Here is an 11,819-nt window from a genome sequence, read left to right as displayed (position 1 = left end):
AAAGGTACATCAAATGGCCATGGATCGGCTATCACTAAAAAGTAAACAGTGTAGTAAGTTTGAAAATTTATAAGAAGGGCGGAGATCAGGGCCAGCCCTACCATTAGGCAGAGTGGAGGCAGCATTTCACCTGAGTTCCCTAGCTATCTTTCTGTTCTTAGCTTTGTTGGGTGATGCTGTTCCAGGACCAGTGTTGCAGTGAGATCCAGCTGCCAGTCCAGTTAAATTTTGGTCTTGGAAAAGAGTGAGGACCATATGCACCCTCTTCTCAGGCATCTTAAGCCAGCCCCCACCAGGTGTGTGTGTGTGTTGCCCCCTCTCTCTTTCTGCTATCTGTTTATGCAATAAAAAAACAATTCCAATATTTTGGGGTAAAGGAGGACTTCAGACTGTCTTGTTAATAAGCACTCCCCCTCCCATTCCTTTCACACATGTGCACTCAAAAGAAAACTGCTTAAAACTCAGCTGGTAAGCAAGCCCTGCTTAATTAGTAATGGTTTGTCCCAAGTCCCCAGGGACTTCTGAAATGACACACTCCTAGTAACAAAGAAAACATAATGGAAACAAATTTATCTGACCTGATTCCAAGCACTGAATGGAAAGGCTTGCTGTTTTAAGAGATATGATCTTCCATCATTTACTAATCCAAACAATCTGATTATAATCCGCCCCCTTCCCGTCTTTGATAAGTTTCCCAAAATACTAAGTTTAATTTATGTTTTCAGTGGGGTCTTCCAGGTAATATACAAATTTATTATTATTCAGCCCTTCATCATAAGGTCCCTGGGCTAATTACAACACTTCAAAAATACAATTTTAAATTCAGTGTAAAGCAAATTAGAGTCAACAGAAAAGGGTGGATATCAGTCCATGAAGCTATTTCCAAAAGAAATAGTGAATATTTATCTCATCTAAAATTGAGTGGTGACAATAATTCAACAATGTTTTGCTGGAAAGAGCTGTGCAGTTAATTAACTGGCATCCTATGTATGAAATCAGTGGGACTTAATTCTGAGTAGACATGCATAGGATTCTACTGCAGAGTCACAAAGGAGTCACATTGAATTAATGGGGCTTATTTCTGTGTAGAAATGTGTAGGATTGCACTGTAAATGATGCAAAAAGTCCAGAGTGGAATACAATATTTGGAAAGTAGGTGCTTGATATAGCTTTCTTCCTCCAGATCCGGAAGAGTGCCATCTTTTCCTTCTGTTTCAGACAGCAAAATGTCTTGGGACACTCCCACATCCTCCTCTTGTTTGTTTATCTTCTGTTGCTTAACCTTCCCTCTGAAGTAGCACTCAAAAACTTGAGGTTAACCCTAATAAAGCTATCATTTTGTGATCCTTCTATAGTATATGTTATGTACTGAGCTGAATCCTAGAACAATAGGATTCAGAATCAGCGGGAGCTACCCAATCCAACTCCAGGTGGAAGTGAATCCGCAACCTGATTGGCCTGCTGGAGCAGCCAATCAGGCGGCTGGCAGAAGTGAATCTGCTACCTGATTGGCCTGTAGGAGCAGCCAATCAGGCTGCAGGCAGAAGTCAATCCACAATATAATTGGCCCACAGGTGTAGCCCTGAAGTAGCCAATCACGCAAGGCCCATTGTGTAAATAATGTATATAAGCAGATGGTTTTGGGAAAAGAGCCATCGTCTTCTCTTCTTCTCCTTGATGAATATGAGCTGAATAAAGAGCATGAAATTCACTCTCGACTCCGAGTATATTTCACTGGCGACGAAGGTGGGATCCTGCTGAGCTGACCGCCACCACGCACTGCACCGCAGCACTGCCACCTGCTGCACCGCTGCATCGCACCGTGCATCCAGGCTTCAGCTCCAGGACCCAAGGAACCCAGAATGGCAACCGACAGCAGCTTCTTGCCATTCAAACCAGCATCAGGAGACTGGGAAGGGTACGCCGCCCGTTTCAACTTCCTCCTGCAAGCGAAAGAAGTCACCAACGATGCCATGAAGAGGGCGACATTCTTCAGCGTCTGTGGAGAGGAGACGTTTGAAATCGCCCGGGCTCTCCTTGCACCTAGAGATGTCGCTACCGTCTCTTACAAAACAATAATGGAACGGCTGAAGGAGCACTTTTCACCACAGCCCTCGGTGGTAGCTTGCCGAAATGCCTTCTACGCAAAGCGGCAAGCCCCAGGGGAAACCATAACTGGGTTTGTGACCTCCCTCCGCCAAGCCGCCCGGTTATGCAACTTCTCAGAGTTGGAGAACATGCTTCGTGACCGCCTCGTCGGTGGCCTGAGGGACGAGATGTTGCAACGACGCCTCTACGCCAAAAAAGACCTCACGTTCCAGATTGCTCTGGAGGAAGCCCTGGCAACCGAAGCCGCCGAGAGGTCAACGCAAGAGGCACGACCGGCCCCGCCATCCCAACCGAGGGTCTACCACGAAGACCTCACCGACGAATCCAAATCTGACAGGGAGGAAGTACACCGAGTACAGCGGCGCACTCAAGCAGCACACACACCACAGCAGCCTCGACGAGAAGGAGGGAACTGTGCAAGCTGCGGGGAGAACCACGAGAGGAGGACCTGTCGTTTCCGCAACGCAGAGTGCAGGCAGTGCAGAAAATTGGGACACATCGCCCGGGTGTGTCGGGCTCGACTCACCCGTCGACAAGCATCAGATGACCGATCCAGGAGCCCCAGGTCACACGGCACCATGCACCAAGGCAACTCGACGGAGATCACGGACTACCAGGTATTCCAGTTGCCCCATCCCAGCACAGAGAAAATTTATATAGAGGTACAGATAGAGGGAGCCCCATGCCGCATGGAGCTGGACACGGGTTCAACTCTATCCATAATCTCGGCCCGAACATTAAGGGAACTGTGCCCTAATGGGGGTCCCAAACTAAGGCCGGCCCCATTCACCCTCCGGGACTTCCAGAAACGTAAGGTCCCTACAATGGGGGTGGGGACCTTCAGGGTGCAATATCGAGGGCGAAAGCAACAATTGGACTTGCTGGTAGTTAAGGGCCCCTACGTTAGCTTACTGGGACTGGCATGGTTTGGACCTCTGGGGCTAGCCGTTACCGGGGTGAACCGCACTAGCTTACAAGTGGACGTGGACGCCATATGCAAAGAGTTTCCAGGGGTTTTCGATGGGGCATTGGGACGATATACAGGACCCCCCATTGCCCTACAGCTAGACCCCGCTGTACGACCCATCAGGCACAAGGCCCGCCGGGTCCCGTTCGCCCTGAAACCCCGCATAGACGAGGAATTGGACCGGCTCGTGGAGCAAGGAGTGCTGGAGCCGGTGCCCAACGCCCCCTGGGAAACTCCAATTGTCACACCCGTCAAGCCTAACGGTTCGGTCCGCATCTGTGCAGACTACAAATGCACCATAAACAAGGCTCTCACGGCCCATGCATACCCAGTGCCAGTGGTCAGCCATGTCCTCGCCACCCTGGCTGGGTCAAAAATCTTTGGCAAACTGGACTTGGCCCAAGCGTATCAACAGTTGCCTGTGGACGAAGCCACAGCAGAGGCTCAGACGATTGTGACGCACAGAGGGGCATTCAGAGTAAAGCGGCTGCAATTTGGCGTTAGCGTGGCACCAGGCATATTCCAGAATCTAATGGACTCTCTCCTTAAAGGGATTCCTGGCGTCACCCCCTTCTTCGATGATGTACTGATCGCCGGGCCCACACCAGAGGAATTTGAGGACCGCCTCCGCTCCGTCCTGCACCGTTTCCAGACGGCGGGCCTCAAGGTGAAGCGGGAAAAGTGTTTACTGGGAGTGCCGCAGGTGGACTTTCTGGGATTTAAGGTGGACGCAGAAGGGGTCCATCCAACCGGTGACAAGGTACGGGCCATTTGTGAGGCCCCAGCGCCCAAGAGCAAGCCCGAACTTCAGTCATTCTTGGGACTATTGAACTTTTACCATGCCTTCCTTCCCCATAAGGCAGCGGTAGCGGAGCCCCTACACAGACTCCTAGATAAAAGGGCCCCTTGGGTGTGGGGCCAGCGACAAAGGGCCGCATTCCAGGCAGTCAAGGACTTGCTCGTCTCGAACTCGGTCTTGGCACACTTCGACGAGAGGCTGCCAGTGGTGCTGGCATGCGACGCCTCTCCCTATGGCATCGGCGCTGTCCTGGGACACCAACTCCCGGATGGAAGAGAGGTGCCGGTGGCATACTTCTCCCAGACGCTTGCTGCAGCCGAACGAAACTACTCACAGATTGACAAGGAGGGTCTGGCAATCGTGAAGGGCGTAAAAAAATTCCATGATTTCTTGTACGGGCGGCCCTTTACCATAGTGACTGACCACAAGCCGTTGCTTGGCCTGTTTGCCCCCGAGAAGCAGACCCCCCAAGTGTTGTCTCCACGTGTCCTCAGGTGGTCAATTTTCCTTGCCGGCTACCAGTATGCACTAATCCACCGCCCTGGGAAGGCGATAGGCCACGCAGATGCACTCAGCAGGCTACCACTACCAGAAACAGGCCCCGACCCAGCGCCTGCGCAAGAGGTTATGACCCTGGAGCTGCTTCCCGACCGACCCATTCAGGCACAAGAAGTTGCGCACCATTCCACAAAAGATAGGGTCATCTCCCGGGTCCTGGACTGGGTGTGGCGAGGATGGCCCAGCAGCAGCCCCGGGCCAGAATTCGCTGGCTACACAAACCGCAAACATGAACTGTCGGCCCACAAGGGGTGCCTGTTATGGGGAAGCAGGGTCGTTGTTCCCCAGCCCCTCCGCAAAAGGGTCCTCACAGCCCTACACGAGACACACCCAGGGGTAGTGAGGATGAAGGCCCTTGCCAGGAGTTATGTGTGGTGGCCGGGGATTGACAGAGAGATAGAGGCCTGGGTCCAACACTGCCAGACCTGCCAAGAATCCCGCCCGGATCCCCCAAGGGCCCCAGTCCAGCCCTGGGAGTCCGCCCGACATCCATGGTCACGCTTGCACGTGGACTTCGCTGGCCCCTTCCAGGGAAAAACATTCTTCATAGTGGTGGATTCCTACACCAAATGGCTGGAGGTCGCACTGGTACCGTCCACTTCTACGGCGGCAGCCATCCGGGTACTACGTAAGCTGTTTGCAACCCACGGGCTCCCTGACACCCTCGTCTCGGACAATGGAACCGCATTCACGTCAGAGGAGTTCCAGACCTTCACAGCGCAGAACGCCATCCGCCACATCCGCTCAGCACCATTCCACCCTGCCACCAATGGCCAAGCGGAGCGCATGGTGCGGACCACCAAGGACAGCCTCCGCCGCATAACACAAGGGGACTGGGAATACCGCCTTGCCGCATTTCTTCTAGCACAGCACAGCACCCCAAGCACAACGACGGGCCGGAGCCCAGCTGAATTACTAATGGGCCGGCGCCTTGCAACTAGACTGGACCGACTTCACCCCGACAGAGCTCAGGATGAGGTAGTGGTGGGGAAAGGCAGGAACCCCCGGACATTTGTGGCCCAGGACCCAGTGTATGCAAAGAATTTTGGGGCAGGCCCAGCATGGGTACCCGCCACAGTCACCAAGGTGACCGGTCCCGTGTCGTACGAGGTACTAACGGAAGGGGGGCAATGTTGGCGCCGCCACTGCGACCAGCTACGGCGACGATTCCCAGGAGGAACCCGGGAGGAGAGCGGGACAGAGGGGTCCCAAGGGGACAGCAGGGCAGTGAGGCCTGTAGAGCGAGAGGGGTGGGCAGGGGAAGCAGAAGCAGTAGGCACAGAGGGGCGCCCCGAGGCTGGAAGGACACCGGAACCAGAGTCACAACCTAGTGGTTCAGTGGCGCCAGACCAGACAGCCCCGGCACAGCCAGCAGCCTCGGAACACGAGCCAGAACCAGAACCCCTGACCAAGGAACACCCCAGGCCACAACGCACACGGAGGCGGCCAGCAGACCTTGGGGACTACGAATGCAACTTCCCGGGCAGGACTGGAACTTAGAGGGGAGGGGTGTTATGTACTGAGCTGAATCCTAGAACATTAGGATTCAGAATCAGCGGGAGCTACCCAATCCAACTCCAGGTGGAAGTGAATCCGCAACCTGATTGGCCTGCTGGAGCAGCCAATCAGGCGGCTGGCAGAAGTGAATCTGCTACCTGATTGGCCTGTAGGAGCAGCCAATCAGGCTGCAGGCAGAAGTCAATCCACAATATAATTGGCCCACAGGTGTAGCCCTGAAGTAGCCAATCACGCAAGGCCTATTGTGTAAATAATGTATATAAGCAGATGGTTTTGGGAAAAGAGCCATTCGTCTTCTCTTCTTCTCCTTGATGAATATGAGCTGAATAAAGAGCATGAAATTCACTCTCGACTCCGAGTATATTTCAGTATAATTTAGGAACATCCCAAAAAGTTAAGAAGTGCTTAGGTCCAGAGGTATTCATATTTAACTTTAGCCTCTTAAAATGCATTAACTTTTATTTTAAAACAGCAACTTTTTTGTAAATTTGTAGTACCGACCTTTCAACAAATGAAAAGTCTTACGTATTTTTGTTTGACCCACCCACCCAATTCAGTGGTCATTACTGTTCCAGTGACTGCAGATTGGGCAAACCTTTTGCCACTGGCCGTCATAAGGCTAAATTCACAGGTTGGTTTTAAGCACTAGCGAAACTCCTTGTTGAATTAACACCACTTGGCATGCCTCCTGCATTGGCCAATCGCTTGTTGCGATTGGATACAATGATGTGTGATAACTGATCCATAATGGCCGTTCCAAACATTTGAGTTATGAAGCTACATCTGCAGTTTTTCTGCAGAAAGCACATTTGAACTCAATCTAAGCATGGAAGGCTTGATTGCTGAGTGTTAGGGGCAGCCAGAGTTTTCCAGAATCATATGACACTATCCGGGCAGAGACAGGAGTTTGCTTTGCATAACACTATGTATACGTGCCTGTGAGATGATGATAGAGCAGGGAACATAGTTACAAAGAACCAGAGGTGAAAAACTCATAGCGTAACAGCAATAAAAGCAACGCTGATGCAGATTTCTAAACATGGAATGTGGTGCTCTCAGGTTTAAGCTCCTCCCTGCAGTACTCTGCAGCTCCCAAAAATTGTTAACAACAACAACAACAACAACAACAACAACAACAACAATAATAATAATAATAATATATTTATACTCCACCCATCTGGCTGGGTTTCCCCACCCACTCTGGGCAGCTTCCAACAAAAGATTAAAAATACATTAAAACACCAGTCATTAAAAACTTCCCTAAACAGGGCTGCCTTCAGATGTCTTCTAAATGTTAGATAGTTGTTTATTTCTTTGACATCTGATGGGAGGTCGTTCCACAGGGTGGGCGCCACTACCGAGAAGGCCCTCTGCCTGGTTCCCTTTAAATTCACTTTTCGCAGTGAGGGAACTGCCAGAAGGCCTTTGGCGCTGGATCTCAGTGTCCGGGCAGAACGATGGGGGTGGAGATGCTCCTTCAGGTATACTGAATGGTTGGGGGATCCTCCAGTACAATGCTAGAGGTGTTGCAGTGGAAACACAGCAATAAAATAAAATAATATCTATTCCCTCTGTTAGGAAGCTGCTAACTGATATATTGGTCCATCTAGCTCAGTGATGTCTGCACTGGCTGGCAGCTGCCCTCCAGGATTCCAGACAGAGGACATTCCCAGTCCAACCTTGATATTGAACCTGGGACCTTCTTCATGCAGCGCAGATTGTCTACTACTGAGCTGCAGCCCTTCTTATTTGTGGAAGCCTCCGTTAATGAGTTCAGGTGGGGGTGGGGGCACCTTTGAGTCAAGAGACTCTGGTTCATGATGGGAATAGGCCTGAGTGACTGTGTGGAGGGCAGATGGAGGGTCTGAGGAAACAGAAATGCTGACAAGACTTTAGTTGAGCGAAGATAAGGCTTGGGATCATGTAAACCCCTAAAACAATGGAAAATGGTGTCTGCGGCTGTTTGCCCAGTGACCTGTCATTTACCAATACAGAACCAATTCTAGTGGTGAGCAAAGGAGCAATTAAAAGGAACCAATCAGTGTGCTGGAAAAAAGTTTCTGGGATGGTGGCAAGCAGAGAGAAATGGCAGTTTTCTCTTCTGGACTACTTCTTGGCTTCAGTGGCGTAGGAAGGGGGGCGTAGGGGGTGGTCCGCCCCGGGTGCCACTCTGGGAGGGGGTGACAAGATGGCCCCTGCCTCCCCCCAGCTTTAGAGTGGCCGAGGGCGTGCCATCCATATGGGCTGCCGTTCTCTCGCACCATTCGTTCAGGCGTCACTACGGGATGCCACTTGCACGGCCTCCGTAAGGTTGCTGCACATGCACAGTCCATACGGGATGCCGCTCACACGGCAGCTTGTACAGCTGGTGTGCAAGCCACAGCCCGTACAGCCACCGCGTGCGAGCGGCAGCCCGTACAGACTGCTCATGTGTGGCATTCCGTATCGAGTGTGCACACGCGGGATACCGCACATGTGCAGTCCTTATGGGCTGCGCCGCCCCGGGTGCTGGAGAGGGTTCCTTTGCCACTGCTTGGCTTCATCTCTTTTCTACACAAGGAGCTGTTTCTGTTGTCTTTTTGTTCTGTAACTTATCTCTTTACTGGAACATACACACAGAGAGAAGAAAAAATGCTTTTAGATTCTCTTCTTACCGCAACGATTCTTGGCATTCTTGACACTGGGTTACGTTTTACTTTGCTGAGTTTTCTACTTTTGTGTGTGTGTATAACTCTGGGAAAGACCCTGATGTTGGGAAAGATGGAGGGCACAAGGAGAAGGGGACGACAGAGGATGAGATGGTTGGACAGTGTTCTCGAAGCTACGAACATGAGTTTGACCAAACTGCGGGAGGCAGTGCAAGACAGGAGTGCCTGGCGTGCTCTGGTCCATGGGGTCACAAAGAGTCGGACACGACTAAACAACAACAACAACATAGCTCTGGTTATTTTCTTCACAGCTGAGGTTCAGACTTCACTATATTTTTAGATACTTTATTTTTTCTACCTGGACTAATTTTCTGTTTGGATTTTCCGGGATCCCATATCCTGGATCACACTGATTTCTAGTAACATGCATCTAAAGGAGCCTGTTTCCTGGAATTTCACTCTGGATTGGTAGAAATGTTTTTCTCTTCACCTAAAAGGCCATGTAATTAGGATAGATGGGATAATATAGTAAACTTTATTTAGAGGCCTGGTGGAGTTCAGTTGGGCCAATGTAACATTCGTCAAGTTGTGAAGTTGCAGTTAATTTTAATCTTGCATATTATTCTTCTGAGTAAAATTTAATAGTTTAGTTGAATATTCAAACTCTATTTTGTTTTCTACATAATCATTAGTGGCATATATTGTTCCTTATTTCTCCTGTCCCCAAGATTCATGAATGAATAATGTGCTCTGGATTCCTCTTTGATATTATTACACTCATGTCTTTCATAAACTGAAATGCCATCTCTGGTCTTCTGCTGATTTATTTAAAATGATTCTTTGTGAACAGAACTTAGCCTCTTGAATCCTATCTTGTCACAACCCTCTTGTCCACCAGGGCAATTTAAGAACCTTATTCACGCCGCCATTAGTTCCAAGTCTCTTCAATGAATGAATGAATGGAAGGGCTCATTCTGCTTATAGGGGGACACTATGAGACCCAACCCATAGAGTGGAATTGAACACAGCACTAAGGAAATGGTTCCGTCAGTTGCAAGCATTTCTGTTTGCCTGATGTAATGCTCTCTCTGCTCCTCCTCCATGTTCTTTTCTGGGGGTTTTCCTGAGCCTCCAAAGTAGACTTGTCTTGGCCAACCCTACTTTAGAATGTTCAGAGTGCTTCATGTACGTCTGTATGATACTTAAAGCACCCCTGTAAGATGGGTGATTATTACCACCTGCAGATAGGAAGCTGAGAGTCAGATGGTGGTCTGCCTATAGACACTCTACAGACGGTTAAAACTAGCTGGTTTTCACTGAGGCAAAATCGGAAACAGACCCAATGTACTCCACAGTGCTTCTTCATAGTCACTACATTATACACAGTCACACTTGGACAATTTCATAGGAAAGGGCAAAAACAGTCGGAGATTTTAAGTCACATGAGGAAAACAATGTCCATGAATAATACATGTCCTACATGAGTCCTATCTAATAACTTTAAACAAGGTTAGAAATAATTGTATGCTACATATTATGTGTGTTTGAAATATCTTGGCCAGCTTTTCTAAGTTTTGCATCTCATTTTTTTAAAAAAATGAGAGGGGGGAAGAGGGGAGGAAGATGGCTATTTCTTTTAATCTACAGACAAAAAGGAGCCACTTTTACATCTGAAAATCAGCTTGTTATTGATTCTATCCCTGTTAATATTCATGAAGCTCTATCACAGGACTGGAGATTTTAACACAGTGCCCCACACTCTAAATCAATTCCCATTGATTTCAATCGGCTTCTCCCATCCAAGCATCGACCTCGCCCCCTCCCTTAGAAACATGCTCCCAAGGTCCTTTGAAGCACACTTGCAGCATAATGAGCTCAGAGGGATCACACAAGGTTCAGAGTAGTCTGTTTGCTTGCTCCAGTATCAGATGGGTGGGTGCTATTCCTTAGCAAAACCAAGACGGGTGCATACAAAAGGTTCATACAAAACAAGCACAATTTTTTTCTTCTTCTTCAAAGGACTCAAAGGACGTATGTGCAATAAACCATATAACATCCTTAGATTTCCTCACATTATTAGGAGCAGAAGCAATGAAGAATTTGCCACTCCCCATGTAGGTCAGGGGTAGGCAATCCATATGCTGTTAGACTCCAGATCCCATCAGTCAACATGGTGAGTTGTAGACCACCGGCATGTGGAAGGAATCACTCTCTGTCCCTAGTAACTAAGCAATGGCTCTCTTAGTTTTCAGGCTCAAGTCTTTCCCATCTCTCCCTAGAGTGAACCTGCGACCTTTTGCATGTAAGGCATGTGCTATGCCACTGAGTCACAGTCCTTCCTCAATGGGCCCCTGAAGAATTTGCTATGTCGCTAAGTTGGCATTCCCCTTACTTAAACTGAAGGTGCATCTGATACACAATGGCTTCGGTTCTTTATTTGACTATTCTTTCATGAGGTGGCTGATCTTATGGTTCTCTTCTCTTCTGTTTTCCCATTCTGGAGATCCTTCCTGTCTCCAAATGGACTATTCCTTTCCACCACCACCTCCTCCTCCTCCTCCTCCTCTTCTTCTTCTTCTTCTTCTTCTTCTTCTTCTTCTTCTTCTTCTTCTTCTTCTTCTTCTTCTTCTTCTATTAGAGAAGCTCGGGCATTGCTGTACTCAGTGGGAGGAAGGCTCTGTAATTAAGTATATTCTTTGCTGTTTAGAAATACACAGGCAGCCAAAAAGGTCAGTTTCAAAATACTAAATTTAATTTAATTCAATATGAGGCCAGGGTATTGACAGTTGGCACAAAGTGACAGGTTTTGGATTTTTTTCAGGAAATGGCAACAATATAAGAAAGATTTGTACAAGACATTGCTTCTATGCATTTCTCTGCTACACGGATTTCAATTCAAAGTCTATGCTTTAGAAATTGAATTAAAATATCCTTTTATAATAGCAAGGCAAGACATTGTTGAAGGGGATAAAAACTATTGTTCAGTATTTGAAGGACTTGACCTTACTTGAGTTTTATTGCTTTCACGAATATTAATAAAATAGTAGGATTTTCTCACAGAATGCAGTAAAATTTGCAAGTCACAGAGGCAAATGTTATTATTCAGCCCTATACAGTTGCTACCAAAATTTATCTGGAAGGGGGGGGAGTGGAGTGACTTTGGAGGGTCCAACCAGGGCAATTTTGTCAGAATTATGCATTGACAAATCTGACAATTTTG

The 11,819-nt window shown here is 48.5% G+C and overlaps 1 protein-coding gene across 1 annotated transcript; it reads left to right on the top strand.

The window, feature by feature from the left end:
• Positions 1-1,356: 1,356 nt before the first annotated feature.
• LOC132592453 (uncharacterized protein K02A2.6-like) lies at positions 1,357-5,949 on the top strand. Its single transcript, XM_060277271.1, has one exon. The coding sequence runs from the start codon at positions 1,863-1,865 to the stop codon at positions 5,931-5,933; it is 4,071 nt and encodes a 1,356-aa protein (XP_060133254.1). The 5' UTR covers positions 1,357-1,862; the 3' UTR covers positions 5,934-5,949.
• Positions 5,950-11,819: the final 5,870 nt, after the last annotated feature.

Source organism: Zootoca vivipara, chromosome 7, assembly GCF_963506605.1.
Source record: "Zootoca vivipara chromosome 7, rZooViv1.1, whole genome shotgun sequence".
Taxonomy (NCBI): Eukaryota; Metazoa; Chordata; class Lepidosauria; order Squamata; family Lacertidae; genus Zootoca; species Zootoca vivipara.
The sequence above is the reverse complement of the archived record's forward strand: the minus strand, read 5'-3'. Positions and strand labels throughout refer to the sequence as shown.